This window comes from Crocodylus porosus, unplaced genomic scaffold (genome assembly GCF_001723895.1).
Source record: "Crocodylus porosus isolate Cpor-Errol unplaced genomic scaffold, CroPor_comp1, whole genome shotgun sequence".
NCBI lineage: Eukaryota > Metazoa > Chordata > Crocodylia > Crocodylidae > Crocodylus > Crocodylus porosus.
Genome location: NW_017728933.1, coordinates 174,003 through 191,931, shown reverse-complemented (window position 1 = coordinate 191,931; position 17,929 = coordinate 174,003). Strand labels below are relative to the sequence as shown.

At 45.3% G+C, this 17,929-nt stretch overlaps 1 protein-coding gene across 6 annotated transcripts in view; it reads right to left on the bottom strand.

Annotated features, from left to right (window-relative positions):
• The window catches only part of AAK1 (AP2 associated kinase 1), a 106,159-nt gene that overhangs the window by 41,937 nt on the left and 46,293 nt on the right, over positions 1–17,929 (bottom strand). For all 6 annotated transcript variants that reach the window (XM_019545924.1, XM_019545928.1, XM_019545925.1 and 3 more), the window contains exons 6-13: positions 14,676–14,797; positions 13,640–13,721; positions 10,291–10,423; positions 8,703–8,806; positions 7,572–7,651; positions 3,205–3,359; positions 2,237–2,511; positions 176–382 (exon numbers count right to left, since the gene is read on the bottom strand). In XM_019545924.1, the coding sequence (XP_019401469.1) occupies positions 176–382; positions 2,237–2,511; positions 3,205–3,359; positions 7,572–7,651; positions 8,703–8,806; positions 10,291–10,423; positions 13,640–13,721; positions 14,676–14,797 (1,158 nt within the window). The remainder of the gene's footprint in view (positions 1–175; positions 383–2,236; positions 2,512–3,204; positions 3,360–7,571; positions 7,652–8,702; positions 8,807–10,290; positions 10,424–13,639; positions 13,722–14,675; positions 14,798–17,929) is intronic.

Genomic DNA, 17,929 nt, shown 5'->3' with positions numbered 1-17,929 from the left:
TAGTCCTCACCTGCTTGGGTTCAACACAAAACCAGAAAACCCTGGGTGCGCTGAAGCTTACTCCATGTTTGTTGAATGCAGCAAGTCTCTAGTGGAAGGCCACAGAGGTCACTTCTTCCATTCCCCACCATCCAGACCATTCCCTAGGGGTTGCAAAAAATTTACTGGCTCTTACCACTTGTTCCTGGGCAGGTGCTGGCTGGGTGGCAGTTTGCTGCACCTGGGGCTGAGGGGGCATTGGAGCCTGTTGCTTTTGTTGAACGGCAGCCACCGCTGTCTTCTGCTGCATGGAGGCTTGCTGTGCTATCAGCTGCTGCTGCTGCTGGTAATAGTTCTGCATCAGTTGCTGCTGTGCTGGCACTGCCTGTGGCATTACTGGGAACTGGGACATAAGTGGTTGGTGAGCTGTTGGCCACAAAGCTTGCAACTGCAAGACCATAACAAAAAGCCAGTGCTGTCCTGGGAGCTGGCAACCACCCTGGCCATGGGTAATGCAGTTGCCAGCTGCGAGGACTTCCAAGCCATCTGCAAAAGGTTACTAAGCAAAGGGTACCTGCAGCTGAAAAATTAGAAAAGTTTTCTGCTTCCTCCCACCTTCAGTAAGGCTGAGAATATCAAGTCTGCTCTCCTCTCCTTGGCTGGGAGCCATATTTGGATTCTCAGAAGACACATACAGAGATCTTCATCAAACACTCCCACCTGTTCAACACCTTTCGACAAAGGCTTCCCTCTCCTAAGAGTCAATTAGTCATTTGATTGGCATGAATGTTAAACAGCAATCTCTCTCTTTCTTCAGAACATCTAAAATCTTCATTCCTTTTAACAGCTCAAGCCCTTTCTGTCCTACGTAGGATAGGGTGTTAGCACCTGCTCTAAGCTCAGCTTGAACATTAAGAGCAATTACATCAATGCAGTCAACAAGTCTCTCCTTCCAGACAAGTTCTTGGTTTTTTAACATCCCTGAGCTTCACCTGTTTTTCTCTCACTACAGCATTCACCAGGGAACTCCAGACCTCAATTTCTGCGTTCAAAACTACCAGCATGAAGAGAGTCTGGACAATGTTCTGTACCACAGAGGAAACCCAAAAGGACCATCAGCCCCTTGCTGATCATTCTGAAGATGCTGACATGATTTGAAATGTAAAAAGTTCTGGGCAGGAGTTCTCTCCCTTTTTCCATTTCTGCAGTGCCTATCAACACGTGGAGCTCCCTAATCTTAGCTCAGCTGCTAAGTCCTACCTCACCAGAAATTAGCCAAAGATTGGTTAATAACAAGTGATGATAAAAAACAGTAGCATCAGCATGGGCTAAGCGTCAACATGCATTACTTCCTTCTGCTCTCACATCAGAAACCTCAGCCAAAACTTAGCATCTTCCACCACACACGTTGTTCTGTTAAACAGGAGGGTAGGAAGATCCAGTTTACAAGCCAGAATAATCAGATGTGCGTAGGTTGGGAAAAGGACATGTAGGCAAGACTGGAGCAACACGTGCAGATTTGGAAGGAGCCTTCAGGAAACTATCTAGGCTGCAAAAAAGCAGCCCTTAGTATTAAGTGGGTGGGCCCTTTCCCAGAGGAGTCTGTGCTACAGCTGGGTTAACTGATAGCAGTTATTTGCCAAAAACCTGTTCACAGATGGTCTATGAATTAAGCAGCAACATCGTTATGGCCAGCTGCTGAGCAGGGTTGGGTTGATGGCAACTTCTGTAGAGTGATGTGATGAACCCATCCTGGTGAATAATACTCAATCAGGTGTCAGTGCTGCAGCATTAGCTATCACCAATACACTGACCAGCCAACATCAGGCCCTACCACATGTGGTTATTAAGGTACATGCAAAATATGTTGAAGGAGCCTGAAGCATCCTTGATGTCTCGGCCGAGTTCCAGCTCTGACAGCTTTCTATATACTTAAATGCTCTTGGGCTCTGTGGCAGGGGTTGATACCGCTGTAGACTAAACATTTGCCACAACACTCCCTTTCCCATTCTTTGCCTGCAAACTCTTAAAGGCAGCAGCTGCTTTCTACCAGGTGACACTGTACAGTGGCTTATACAATCAGGCCCCAGTTACAGGAGCAGCTTGAGATACTATCAAAGCAGGAATAAGACCAAAAGGACCTCCTGCACCCATCTCACTGGCCAGAGCCCCATGCTAAGCTTGTGCCATCTGTACTGCCTGCTGGGGGCACGTGGCCCAGAGGGGACACAAAGTATAGGAAACCTGCCACACTCACCTGTTGTGCCTGCATCATCTGCTGCTGCTGCTGTTGATAATATGCAGCCTGCTGTTGCTGCTGCTGCAGGAGCTGCTGTTTCAAGAAGAGCTGCTGCTGGTGCTGTGGTGTGGCCTGCGGTGGCGTGGAAGGGACTTGGGGCTGGGCTGGTGGTGCCTGTTGGGGAACTGGGGCCTGCTTCGGCTGAGGCACAGCTGGCTGAGGTGGTGCTTTTGGCTGTGCAACGCTTGCAGAAAGTGAGGGCTGGCCACTGCTCAGGGCAGCAGGTCCTGCAACTGGGAAGGGGAAAATCATACCAGAGGGTCAGGCTGTGCAAAGGCTCCAAAACCTGGTGAAGTTCCAGGAGAGTTCAGGCACACATTAACATAGACCCTCTCCTTCAGAAAGGGTCTCAAAAACTGAACTTCCAATACTCTTTAATATAGAGCCGCTTTAAATATAGATTCTGGCTAAAATCAGACCAGGTACAAACAGAAGAGTTCAAACAGTCCCATATTTTTTTGCAGGAAATTTAGGGAAAGATATACCTGGTTTTGGAAGCTTCCTGTAAAGAATTCATTTGACCAAAATGAAAGGGGGAAACAATGTTTGTTGTTGTTTTTAAAGAAAACATTTTACTAAAAAAACTAAAGAACATGTTGCTAATTTAAGTGAAAATCAGAAAAGGTAGACCAGGAGGAAGAGTATTCAGCAAAACACACATATATTTTAAAGTGCTGGTGATAAAGCCATTAAATCAAATGGCTTTGATGGAAAAATAATTAATCTCCATTTGTTAGATTAATATCTTTAGAAGTTCATCCAGTCTCCATAAGACTATTTGTTCTGGCCATATTCACTCCTATGGGACTCTGCCCTCAGCCTCAGTGCTGTGGAGCACATGTGAAAAGCCTGAGTCAAGCTTGCTCTAAACACTGTTCTGTGCATTTCATACGGGGGCCCCAACATTACAGCTGCAGTCACCTCACCTTGTGGCTGAATGGCTGCCTGGGCTGTGGGCCTCTTTCTAGGGGTCAAGGCAGGCTGGATGGGTAGGATTCCAGGGTTGGGTTGCGTCTGCCCAGCTTTGGGTCTCTGGCGTGGAGCGATGGACGTTTCTGTTGTAGGAACAGGATCAGTCAGCCTGTCAGGAGGGGAATCAAAAATGAAGGATAAAAATAAAAAGAAACATGCTTCAAAAGATGGCAGCTTGAATGGATGCAGTTTACAGATTTGCAAGGCAGGAAATATGATGCGTTATAGGGGCCTGATGCACACAAAGCAATGGTGATCATAACAAGATCTAAGGTCCTTCAGGGTTCTTCTTATGAACCAGATGTAAAAGGCTAAGGAACTGATGGTTAAAAAAAAAAACTGAACAGACCCAAAAATTTCAGACAAAACAACTCTCTAGTCCAGAGGCCAGAAATGGCTGAACTATCATCCTACTATTACATTGTCCCATACCCCACACTTTCATCAATAGAAATCAATGTGCTTTATTAGAACCAGGAAATATCTTAACTACATTGTTCAAGAGGAGGGTATTTGAGGCAGGCAGGTGAAACTTGTCCAAGGACAACAAGACAGAGGTCACATCTACATAAGATGCTGACTGCGCAGCTGTAACTGCACAGTCATTTAGTACTTGTTTATGCAACTGGTGTTAGCATCTCGTGTAGACATGGCCAGTCAGTGGCACCGACGAAAACAGGTCCTACAAGTCCTAATTCCCCATCATTTACCCCACTCTGTATCATGGAACCCCTCCATGAGAACAGAGCAATTGTTAGCACATGTGGCACATGGCATGGTGCTGACAACAGCCAACATTGCTTATGTGGCAAGTGAATAAATGAAGGTGAAACAGATATTGGAGCCAATGCCTATGAGTCATTCTTTCACAGGCTACTGCTAGTCAGAGCAAAATTGGAACAAATGCACTTGCAAAAAAATATATATATACATCAATCCAGCACATTCATTTTGACTTCTCACATGATTATGGCTTTTCCTCCTGCTGGACAGCTGGAACTTGTCAAAATCACTTAATGCATTCAAACGTTGGCTACATCGTGCTATTTAAGTCTGCACTTTTTATAGATTTACAGAAGAGCAGATGAAGGGCATAATGAATTAGCTTAATAGCAGCTGGTGTCCTTAAGCAAAATTGTTTAGATTGGCATCCTAAAAAGTACTCCTAATATGCTAAGCTGGCTTCAACTGAAGCGGCAGGTACTTGGTAGGGCTGTGCGAAACTTTGGCAGCCGTTTCGTTTCAGAGGTGTTTTGGACCATTTTGGCACCCAAAACACTTAATCCAAAATGAAACAGAAGGCTCTAAAACAAAATCGCCAAAACTAAACGAAACCAACCGAAATGTTTCGGAAAATTTTGGAGTTTCAGAGCCGGGCTTGCAGGGAAACAAACACTAAGACAAGGGATGGGGAGGAAGGACTGCTCTGATATGGACATCTGGCCAGCATCTGCAATCTGTCCCCAAGGTCCCTTCCAACTCCAGTGCTCTGGGGGAGGGAGAGCAGCCTGCTGTCATCCCGTGCATGGATCCAGGGGCCTGAACCCCCCAGAAGGAGTCTGGCCCAGCCCCATAGTCCTCCCAGGGGGCGCAGACCCCTGGATCCGTGTGCTGCCACTGCCAGCAAATGATACGAGTTTTGCATTGAACAGTTTGAGCTGCAGTTTCACAAAAACCCCTGCACCTATCTCCTTAAAACTTGGCAGGCTTCATGTCCTCAGAAGGGGCTACCATCCCGGCAAGTTTCATCTGAGTCAGCCAAGAAATGACAAAGGGATAGACATTTTAGTGATTCCCTATTATAGCCTATAGCCAAATCACCAAAACAGAGTCAAAACTCCGAAACAGATTTGGCCAAATCGAAATGGAACAGTGATCCGAAACACCAAAACAAAATCACTGTCCCTCTGAAACAGCCGAATCTTAAACAGAATAAAAACATAGCCATTTTGCGCAGCCCTTGGGCTTTTCCCTAATTTTTCTTCCTATTTACCATCCTGTGACAACAGGAACCAGCAGGGCATTCTCATGCCTGGAGAAGCAGAAGGCATCTTAATGCCCTCCTGTACTTTTGTTTGCTGAGCTAGATACAAAGTGATTCTACTGGCAGGAGGCTGACTGAAGCTCGGTTACAAAAGCCAAAACACAGTAAACATCTGGGGTTAGTTGGTACCAGCTAGTCATCTTGACAAAAGGATGCTCTTCCCAATTTTGAAGAAAATGATTATTTTTGTGGTGTCTGTGAACATCCAGTCCCTAAAAGTAGGCAAGAGAGTGCCAAGCTCCTGTTCCTGAAGAGATTATAATCTGAGTTCATATAATATGGCAAGCAGGGGTAACAGAACAGCAGGGGGAAGAAGGGCAAGGAAGCCAGCAATAAGCTAAGAGCACAATAGGTCCTTCTAGGTCAGCAGTTCCCAACCTTGGAGTTGAAACCCCATTTGAGATTGCAACAGTAGAAGAAAATGGGGTCACAAAGACACTCAATGTTGACAGATTATACAGGGATCCAGGTTTTCTGTTTGCTGCAGAAAAACATAGAAAAACATGGATTTTTTTCTTTAAAGGAGAAAAGCAGCAGGAAATGGTGGGTTCCCCTTGCAGGCTGGCAGAGTTCCTGGGAGGACTGGGAGGAGGGTGACGAGGCAGGGGGCCACAAGTGCATGTACATGCACGTGGCACCCAGGCAGCATGGAGAGCAGCTCCTGCAGCTCCCTCCAGGTAAATCTAGGTGGTGGGGGACGGAGGGCAGACTGTGGCCTCCATGGTGGGGGAGGAAGGGAAGGAGTGGGGCAGAGCTGGGGGTGCTGCCCAGCTGGGCTGGTGCATGGGGCCTGGGGCTGGGGAGGGAATGCAGAGCGCAGCTGGGGGAGCAGGACAGAGCCACAGGCAGCTTATCCAGGGGAGGTGGGGGGGCTTCATGCACTCCCAGGGAGGTTAGGCATGGGGGAGCATGTGTCCCTCAGATGTGTGCAGGGTGGGGGCAGACGTGGGCTGCCCCCTGCATGCTCAAGTCTCCCCATCCTGCTGCCCTCCCACCAGGGGCCTCCACAGCACAAATGGGGCAGAGAGGCTCAGTGCCACTGCTGGGAACCCCATCACAGATGGGCCACCATGGTGAATTGCTCCCTGCCTGCCTGTTAGCAGTGGGAGGCACAACTCCATGCCTCTGCTGGGCTGGTAGGGAGTGCCTCACTATGGTAGCACAGCCAGTATGGAGCTCCCAGAAGCCCTCGTGCACTGGGTCCCACCCACTCAGCCACAGGGCCCGCAAGTGGAGGGGTGGGGAAGCCTGCATCCATGCCTCTTCCCTCCCTGATGGGCTCTGTTGCCATACTGTCCGCAGGGGAAGGGGTGGAGGAGAAGGGGGAGAAGGAGCTGGGCTCCATGCTCTGCTCTGGCCACTGTAGCCACCACCTCCTGCAAGCAGCACCTGGGGGTCGTGTGCTGCTGGGGGGGACAGGGGGCTGCAAGTCAGAAGCAAGGGGCACCAGCAGGGCCAGGGGGCTATAGGTTGGGAGTGAGGGGCCATGCTGAGGCAATGGGGTCATGCTGAGGAAAAGGCTGGAAACCACTGTCCTAGGGAGTTACTTTTTCCAAAAACAGAAATTAGAGGCTGGAAGCAAAGGTTTGGAAGATTCTCTGGTCTGTTTTGCAGGGAAGCGGGGAAACTCATGGATCAAACTAGTCCCAGTGCAGTTCCTGTGGATTTGCTTTAAAGCCCACTCAAGTCAGAGGAATGCAGGACAATCAGAGGTCCCCTACATCATCCAGTCCAATTCCCTGTGGTCACAGGCAAGCAATTGTCCAAAGTCCAAAGGATGTGACCTCCAACTCCCTTTGTAGCATACCACACACAAGTCACGCTCTCCAGATAAGAACTACGAGGTTTCTCAAAACAGAAGCTCCAGTGCACCTTGTTTAGTCTCCCATTTCTTTATGTGGTTAAGGCAATGGGAGCCTTTTTACTGACTTCATGAGGCTCAGGGTAAGGCCCTTAGCAGGGACAATACAGCACAGAGTAAAATCTTTGGCATGCAGCCTTCAAGCTGCTACACTCAGATGGTGCCGTTACTTCAGACAGCCCCGCAGCTGACTCATACTCACTCTTATCCACACAGGAAAGGAATTCTTCCATCTCTCAGCATTTGCTGCCTTTCAGTTTAACAGGCATTTTTATTTTGCTAAAGAAGTCTCAGAGGGTTTCCCCAGGAACTTCCATCTCTTTTCTACTAGTGTGCATTACTGAGGTTGAACAGCATCTCCACTGCAAACCAGAGATGCTGACAGCAAGAGATACATTTAACATGGAAGTTCCTACCTGGCCTTTGGCTGGCTCTTCTTTGCAGCAGCTTCACTAGCTTTCACTGGTTCTGGGAGCTTAGCTGGAAGTGGAGAGTTCTGCAAAACCGAAAACTGTAAGATTTCATATCCACAAGATAGAAATGACATAGGAACGTAAGTGAAGTTTGCAAAAGCAAGTAGAGTAGGCGCCTGTTGGGCACAGACCACTCCATCACTCCCTTAGCTCATCTCTGATCCTGCAACATTAGTTGCATGGAAAACAGAAGCATGGGAAAGCCTTTCAGGGGGAAAAACAACAACAAAAAACCCAAGACAGTCTTATAATCAAGATATCATAACCATGCTTGGAGTTTGAGGGCAAATTAACATGAGGACTGATAAGTGGTTGATAAACACAAGGGAGTCCTTTAAAAGGTAACAGGTTATGGGCAACATCTGTTCATACTTTTCAGCAAAACTTCACTTACGTTAATAAACAACAAAATCCCACTGAACAAAGGAATGTAAATTGGAAGTGCATGAAAAAAAAAAAAGTGGCCAAATCCTTAGGCAACTTAAAGTTCGGTAGCACCCAAATGTCCCTTATGCTGTAAAACACCTGTCAGCCCCACACTGAAACCACAGTCTAATAAACAGGTATAATAAGTGTCAGACACACCTTCTATCTGACTGTAACATCACCGTAACCACTGCCTTGGAACCAGCACTGAAGCATACATAAAAAGGACACTCCTTTACATGTTTACTCCCTTCATTACCATCTGCTCACCTTTCAAGGGAGATGTTTTCACCGTTTGGTTTGCTAATACTCAGCAAGAGAGATTTGGTCGATTTCTTCTGAGGCCAGAAGAGCCAGACCTCCAGGGATTTATCCTAGCTGCATGCACCTTCATGCGAGTTAGAAGCCCACAACTCTCCTAGTCACCCTTTCCACTACTGGTTTTGGACCCAGCAACGAATAGATACTGCCATGCAGGAAGCCGTTTCTTCCCAGCACCTTCCCAGCCACACCAGAGCTAAATCCTCCACTACGTCCAGGGGTTTCTCCAACTGCCTGAATTAAATGACTAAAAGAAATGCACCACAAATCCCTTGGAGTTCACTCTACCCACTCTCAACTCTGCCAGAATAGACCGCAACAACTCACCTGCACATTCTGAACTGGGCACTCTCTCTTTACTAACTTGAAAGCGAAGTATGAGATTTGGTAAATATCAGGCCTCTTGTCAGGATCTGGTTCAAGCATATACCCTAAAAAAAGATGCGTCAGAAGACTTAGGTTATGAAACATCCGAAGATGTAAACTCTCAAATGATCATATGACCAAGCTGCACCCTGCTGTGACTACCTACCTATCCAGTACAGAATCCTGCTCCATGCTTGACAATTTGAGTCATGGCTTGGCACACCTACATCACGTCTGCAGTTGCAGTCCTAGAGCCCTACTGCTTATTTGTCGGGATCAGTGATAAAGCTCTCCTTGTGGGCAAAGATAGTAGGGCTAGCTTTAATTAAATCCAAGTCCATTTGCTTTTCTAAGCAAGCAAAAGTGAGCACACTTATCTTCCTGTGGAACCTCTGACTGTGTGTCTACAATAAGAGGTACCAGGTTTCTTGTGCAAGAGTCAGTCACTTCCCTTCTTCAACTATAAAGCAATGGTAGCTTATTTAAATTAGAACCTGTCTGGGTTTAGGAGTTTCAAGCAGCACCAAACCCATCTCTCCTTGAAAGTATAAATAAAGGCTATTTGCATTATCTATCACTTGAATAAACTCATGTTATGCACACAGTGAAGTTTAAATGTACCCCTCTTGAATGCAGCTAGCAAGCTTGTAACATCTGTTCCAACTAAGCTGGAAGGGGACTGAGGGCCTGGGATTACCCAGCCCTGTTCAATTAGCAGGATAGTGAAGTGATACTGATAAAGAGCTGAACAGCTCAGCTGAAAGCAAGGTGTTCCTATGACAGGTTCTGAAGCAGAGAGGAAGAGAAGCCAAGAGAAAGGCTTCTGAACCCTGCAGCCTGCCTTGGTCATGGGAATTATTTTGAGTAAGTGGAGCCTAGAGGCACCTAATCCAGTCTCTGGACATGGCTGGCCCTTCTCTCACACGGAGAAAGGCCAACAGCCCACATCTGGGCATGTGGACAGGTGGAGAAGTGCCAGGCTATTTCAATAACACATCTGAGTCTGCGCTAATCAAGATTTCGGCTGGTAAACCCCATGTGAAGTGAAAGGAGGCAAGCTGCTGCAGCTTTGCCAACAGACATGCATTGTACCCTTAATTACACATTCACTTTAGTCAGTGGGTTATTTATAATCATTTCAGTCCTGTTTCTCAATTCGCAGGAGATGAATTCTTATCAGTAGTCTAAGTCACCGCTGTTCCCTTCAGCTCCTTACGCACATGAATTTATTACTGGAGACATCTCTGCATAAAAAGGCGTGTTGTGGAAGATCCTGGAAGAATTTAAGAAACCCAGTGGTTGTCTACTTCCCTGGTTTCCCACACCAATTGCAAACACCCCTCCAAATAGAAGCCTCTTTGTCATAAGTCTTTTTTTCACACAGCTGTTGTTCAAGCTGCTTGCTATATGTCCAGGTTGTTCATCCTTGTGGAGAGTGGAGAGCTGCAGGTCCTTAGCATAGATATTTGAGGGTTTGCAAACAGAGCAACAAGCAGTTTAAGGGGAAAAACTTAAAAGCCAACTAGGATGCTGTCACCAAGGTACTCACGGATGAGGCAATGCATGTCCTGGGAGTACCGCGAGTTGTCTGGAATGGTGAAGTTCCCATCACAGATGGCCACCTGACTTTCACCAAATGGTAAAGTGAAATAGCACAATTTGTACAGCAAGCAGCCAAGGGCCTGAGGAGAAGACAAAGCAGGGAGAAGCCATCAGCACAGTGGAACTGTAGCGCATGTACCTTCATGGCCACTATCGATTAACCAGCAGGACGGTCCATTGCTCTGGGTGGTAACATAGAACTTAGGCAGGGTTCTCTTTCTGGCTCTGCTACAGGTTTCTGGAATGACCTAGAGCTACCCATTTAGTCTCTATACTTGAGCTCCCCATCTATAAAACGAGGATAGAGACATTTCCCTGTCTCACAGGGGTACTGTGATGATAACACACCAAGAATTAAAAGGTTCAAGAAAGCCAGACATATACCAAGGTTTTTAAGACTGTGGCTAATCCTCTATCTGTATCACCTGTGGAGGGGACTCAGATACAGCTATTCTACTTCACCTCAAATTAATCTAAGCATAGCTCAGGCTTTTTCTTTGCTCCTGTGGGAAAATAAAAGCTTGTAGGCACCTGGCCTTAACACATTTTCCATACACACCTGCCATTGCCCTCCCCCTCAAGTAGAAAGGACAATTGCATGCTACTCAGGGTTAATTTTGTGCCTGTGAGTTTTGCCCACAATGTTTTCTTTACCCAAAGCAATTCCTGTTGTCACAGCCAGCTGTATTCTACCACTCTGCATTTCCAAAAAGATCTAGATCTTCTCTACACCAGGAAACTGTACCATATCGAGCAGGAGTTAAACTGGCCATACTCTCCTAGTTTGGGTGAAACAATGCTCTCAGGCATCAGCTCTGTAGATGTGACTATTTTGAAAATGACAAGTACATCTATACCTGTTGGTTTGTTTGTTTTTTTACCAGCTTCACAATGTCATGTTTTGGGTTGGAGGGTCAAAGGGCAGGAATCATGCCCCTGACTACAATAGCTGTGCCAGTAAAAATGTAGGTATAAATCAAGGGGAAAGCTATGCTAGTATAAGACACCTTTATAGGCTATAGCTGCATCCACACAAGGAGTTCCATCATTAAGTACTGTATTAAAAAACATCCTCTTCTCCCCACAGCTGATATAGTTATCAAAAAAAAAAAATCAGAGTCCAGCCTGCCTGAGATGAAGAGCTCATTGAGCTGCTAATGAAATTAAGGGCACATCAGCTCCTGCAGCCTATAAACACACAAGAGAAAGATGTGGCTAGCCCTGCATCCAGATACCTTGGATTGACCAACCTGTCTAACCAGATGCCCCTTCATAGCTGGGCCTTTGGCATGGCTAGGGCTTGAACTCATCCCTTTGCAGACATAGCAAGTTCCTACACTACCAAACCTGTGCCACCATGCTCCAGAAAATGGCATAGTTATCCAAGTACAAATGGTGTTTTTGCCAGGCCACCAGGCATGTATATTAACAGGAGAGAGGGATGGAAGCAAAATACAAGAAAGAGAAGGTTTAACAGAGCTGGATGGCCTGTCTGCGAACTGCCAAGCTAGAGCAGGTTGGCCAATCCTGCACCCTGCCCTTGGCAGTCACCAGAACCAGCTGTTTCAGAAGATGCAAAGCTTGTGTGGCAATGCAGGCTAGTACCAACATCCCAACGAGTGGCACATTTCTTCCTAGCCCTGGCCAGTCTGTGGCTACCTGCACACAAGAGTGATGCAAAATTCCACTGAACAGGCTTGTTTAAAAATTCACCCAAGGTCTTCAAGTGCAATTTATGGGACAGCCACATGAAATACACAGACTTTATAAGGAAGGATTCGTGTGGCAGTGGCACTGGATGCTCCAGCTGAACTCAGAGCCATTGTGTGCAGCACCCTACACAGTGGCAGCCAGTCAGTCGCTGCCACGCAACAAGGCAGGCAGAAAAGAAGAAACAGTGGGAGGAGTGGCAAAGACAGAGAGATGGGAACAGAAGCACCTAACGTCATGCTTTAAACCTTTGTGCCTTTCTGATTCCAAGCTGCAGCAGAAGCCAGCACAATTAAGACAGTCCTGAAGGACACATACTTTGCTGCTTATGGGTGGCACTGCCACCCAGAATCTCTGTAGGACCATGCCAGGCTGGGAACTGTGGTGGGTTGGTTGTCTTGTGCCAGGCCCGAGCCAGCAAAATTCTCCCCTGGCCACTTCCAGAGCTCTAGAAGCTAGTAATGTTGTTACTGCTGTGCAATTTCTTCCCCAGTTCCTTAGCTCCCAGTCTACTGCCCTTTCCATTATGGCACGCTAGCATACAATGCAAGCATTCCCACTGAACTACCGGAACCTGAATTAGGACTATGCATGTTTGCAAATCCTAGCAAGGAAAGTAGTCTCTTTCCCAGGCAGACTATACAGTGCTAGTGTTTTCTTCCCCCTTTCACATATACCAAGCTGTGTATGTAGGGCATTGTTGAGGATACAGTTCAACCCTTCTTACAGACACAGCCACTACCTGCCTCACTATTATCTAACTCAGAGCTTGGCAAAACACTCAGATACACTCAAAAGTAGCATTAGACACATTTCATTTTCTTCTGTTCCTTGCTTTTGCAGGATTACCATTACATCACAGCCACCAAAGACTGTTTTAAATCTGATTTGAAGATAAACCCTCCAGACTGCATTGGGTTATATGGTTACACATTATACAATAGTTTCACCTTCCATTGGGAAGAAAGTCACGTCAACAGTTTTATAAGTCAGAGCTAAAAAACAAAAAAGCATCACCCAAAGTGAGGTAATGCATCTGGTTTCTGTACAAAGCCCATATCCTGGCCAGGTTTGAGAAACAAAAGGGAGTTAACTCTTCCCAGAAGGACCTTGTATCAGTCTGATTTTTGACTGGGATTTTTTTAATTTTGTCCCATTTTGATGTCACATGCTCAAGGTGCAGAGCCAGAGATTGCTTTGGGTCATCTTCACTATCAAGTTTGGGTTTTATGTGAAATAAAAAAGCTTGGAGGTTGTAAATTCATTAAAAGTTGACTAGGTCTCACAATGAACTGTTCAGCCAAGAACTGCACCCAGCTCTCAATGAAGGCAACAGAGAAGGCAGCAGCTTAATAGAGTGGGCAATTATCATCTCGTGAATCAGCCTGTGAAATATGAAACAACATTTGTAATAACCGAACCCAAAGGTCAAATAATGGTTCCTTCTACAAAGAGCTTGGTCATCTCTGCCACAAAGGGGTGTTTAAGTCTATCCATTAGTTAACACACAATTACAAGTTGCAGGTTGTTTTTTTAACTGGGAGTGCATGTCAGCTTTATGAATACCACATAGGTTTTGTACATACCCATATATCTGCTTTTGTAGTAATAAGTTTGCCGCTATAGAGGTTGACCATTTCTGGTGCTCTATACGATAGTGTCGTGTACCTACAACAGAAAGGTCCATGAGTGAACTGAAACCACAGTCAGGGAAGAAAAAATCAGTTCATTCCAATTATACAGTATTTTCCTCAATTATTCCAACTTTGCCTCACAGTAATGGAAATGGGCTAGGTACTGAAATTTTCAACTAGTTAAAACAGTTCCAATTCAATTTAGAGATTTAGATTTTTATAGGACATAAGAGTGAACCTAGTTATGAAAAGCAGAAACTTAACTTCCACAAATTTCCTGGAAAACAAAGGCTGCAGCAAAATCCTTTCTACAGCCAAAGTTTACATAGAAAATATATTCTCGTCTTAAGAATGGGATGCAGGAATTCATAATATTTGCTTATTCTCAAATGTTATAGATAGTTGCATGCCCCTTTCTTTGTCCTCACTCATGGGACTTCAGCCAATATACAAGTACATAGCTTCTAATAAATAGACTCCCATGCTGAAATTCCTGTTCAGTTATGATAACCAGGAGGAAGGCTACTTTGCAATTCAAATGGAAGTGGAAACTGCATCATCTTAAGCCAAGCACCGCACACAGGAAAGCAACAGACTGCCACAGTCCAAGACCCCCAATGATGACACTCTGTATCGAGTGGATCTATGATTTACAGATGTCATAGCCTAGCCTCATCTAACCTTGATCATGGAAGGCTGCTGGCAATATATACTGGAGTATCTTGTCATTCACTGTCTCTGCAGTTGAAAGGAGTGAGGGACTGACTCTTGCAACCACACTGTCCTATCAGTGCATCCCAGAGCTGGTCCATGTCTATCAATACACAAGTCCTACCAAACCCAAAGCAGTTCCCAAGCCGATTTTTTTTCACCTCCAAAGCATCGAATCTGCTTTGCCAGACCTAAGCATAGTTTGGTTCCAGTACAGCAAGTATTTGCCTTGCAAGGAAACAGGCCTGGGTTAAAAAAAGCAAACAGACAAACTTACTTTTTGATCTCTTCTTCGACTGCGTTCACTCCTTCAGTCTGAGGGTTCTGGAATTTGTTGGTGGCGCTTCCGAAGTCACACAGGACATAATGGCCGCGATCATGCAGCAGGATATTTTCAACCTACAAGCATCACATATGCACTCTTTTTATCCACAATAGGCCAAGTCTCTCACATTTATGTAGCCCCTGCAATATTATCATCGGGGTTTTAAAATTCAAACGTTACCACACTGGGTGTCTGAAATACTGTCCCATAATAAAGGGGGGGGATGGTAAAGACTATAAAATCAAGATCAATTAACATCTCTGCAAATACCTCATGGTGGTTCCTGTTAGTTTTCCCTTTAGTTTAGAAATCACTTCCTGTTAGTTTAGAAATCACTGTCTCCATTAAGACTGTGGAAGCCTTCAGAATATGGCTAAGGTTTTTCCAGTCACCTAGCAGTTCAAATTACTATGACTTGAATTTCTAACAGCCACATCTCTTTTCAGGTGTCCAACATGTAATACCAGAGTTTAGAAAGTGCTACCTTGAGAGAAAAAAAGAAGTCCCTCCTTTAAAAGGTGCCCCAGATTGAACACCCAAAAGATAAGGAGTTCAACCACTGACATCTTTGTTTGTGCAAGTTCTGCAGAGGTACATCAAGGCAGGTACGGCACCATGTTTACAGCTAAATAACCAAGATGAATACACAATGCTTAGACCTTAGATTTGTTATTAGACCCTACATTGGCAGGCAGACTCCCAGTCAGGTAGCATTTCCCTACACCACAAGAATGAAACAGACCCTGGGCCAGCAAAGCCACATCTTCACCACGAAGAAGCTGGCAGACCTAGGCCCACCGCGTTACACCAAAGCCTGCAGATTCCATCTCACTGAAAGCACAACAGTGACAACTGTTGTGTCCAGCTCAACTACTGTGCAGTCTGCCAAGAAGCTTTCAGCCTTCAAACAGCTGGAGCCATGCAGCTGGACACAGAAATACCTGTGAGAGACTATTTCTGGGTACTCTCAAAACACTAGGATTATTTTAGTATTGTTACAAATTGGCAATTGTCGTCTTCCTGTCCAATAATCACACTCATCTCTTGTGCATGTATTCATCCACATGATTTATAGGAGAGACAGTAAAAGAATGGTCCCATGATCAGAGTTTTAGCCCGTGAGCTCGACAACCCGTGTTTAATTCTATGCTTTGCCACATATCTTCTCAGTGCCTCAATGCCCAGTCTGGCAGGTAGCATTTTCCTGCATCACAGGAATAAATAGCACTTATCAAGGATTAATATATTAAAATTGCAAAGGGTAGTGAGGTTATAGACAAGATGTTTGCATAATGGTTTTGAAAGCATGCAACTATTAGCTAATGCAATATATCAGAAATGGGACCCCCTTCTCAAAGGCAGACCTAAAAAAAACCCTAGTCAGCATTTTAAGCCACAGAAGACCAAGAAAGTAAGCTATAAGAATAGCAGCTGAGAGGCTTGTTAGATCCTTGGTCTCAACAGCCCATTCCCCGAGGCCATCCATCTGCTTTGAATAATCATGCACTGGAGGCAGGCAATCTACCTAGCAGATCTACAGCACAGCGATTCCTCACTCCAGGACAACAACCCGTAAACACTACCTTGGGAATCCCTCCCACCTTTCAGTTGACAATTTCTCAGCAATTATTCACTAAACCACCCTGCAAAGCTTCTTTGAAGGGCTCCAAATATCCAGCATTCCCACCTGCTTTTCTTCACTTCTGAAGGGAAGGTAGCAGTTTGCTGCATCAATAGACTGGATGGTCTATGCCAAACAGGACAGAGGTGCCTTCTTCCAAGTCAAACATGTGAACAATAGAGGCCTGATTTTCCTGCTTAGCAGGAAACTGGCTGAATTTGCAGGGAATGAGCTCTTCTAAAATCTGATTTAGATACTACAATTGAGAGAGAAAGCTGCAAGTCTCTTTGGCCTTATTAGCCAAGAGAGACATCCAACTTCAGCTTTAGACCCAGAGACAGCTATTACTCCCTGCTAAAGCTGAAAGAGAAAAAGGTAAGATCAGAACGTGACATCATATATTAAAACTGGGGTAGATCAGTTTGTTTTGCCAGCTATTTTCTTTAGCTGGCAAAACAGTAGGCAGCCGGTGCCCACATCTCTAATGACAGCAGCAGTTTTAGGCCCTGAAAGTTGCAACTGATAACGTGGCCTAAATCCTCACACTTCAACTGGGATCATAGGTGCTGGAATTTAAGGCACTCAAGTGACACAGAGTGAGCAGGTCTGCTTTTCAGAGAATGGAGGCTCAAAACTTTCTGCACAACAGGATCCTTTAAAGTGCTGCATGCCAAGAATCCAAAAAGTTTCCTTTGAAAAAAATCACACTAAGTCACAGCAAATAAAAACCATACATACACAAATGCCCCCAGAATACTCAGAAGCATTGTATAATTTTGGCATATCATGGATTATCAGCATGGCTAATAAAGCTTCCTTGTATATTGAACTCTAAAATACACATTGCTAACTAAAAAACACAAGACTTTAGAAACTAATTCCAGATACAGATGTTTGTGCGAGTATGGTAGGCGTGGGACAGGGTGACAGTGTGGTGGGAAATAAAATAATATCAACTGCACTGCTGTCCAGAATTTCAGACTGCCTAGTCACACTGCATCACAAGTATGACATCAGGAGGACTAGTGCCAAGATTTAAAAAAAAAAAAACCACATACATACTAGCAATCCATAGCATTAAGAATGCCAGACAGACTCTGGCTCTTCTAGCACTCAGGCTAAAAGAAATGGCTTTTAGATCACCAGTATCATTTGTATTGATCAGATCAGTGTTTTGTGATACCCTGCTGCATCACTGCTACAAAGGGAACAAGCCAGGTCTCTGTCAATGCAGCCTCCTCTGCAAGCTTGTTTGCTCATGGAGTTTACCGGGTTTGGACTAAGAGAAGCACAGGGCCCGTCATGAGAGTCATGTTGTGCAGGCGACCTGTACCGACACAGCGCAGAACAGGTACTTTAGAAATGCCAAGTTGTGGGGAATGAAACAGGAAAGGAAGGGAATAGCAGAATGCAAGCAGAGACCTGTGCATGAATTGCATAAAAGCACACTGGTAATAGTGTTTTTGTTTCTTAGCACTCAATAGAGAGTCTCCTACCATCTACGTCAATGGGCCACAACAATGAAAACAATTCCAGGAAAAAAAATGGACTCCTGGGGACACCAAGACTAGTTTCTCTGGAAATC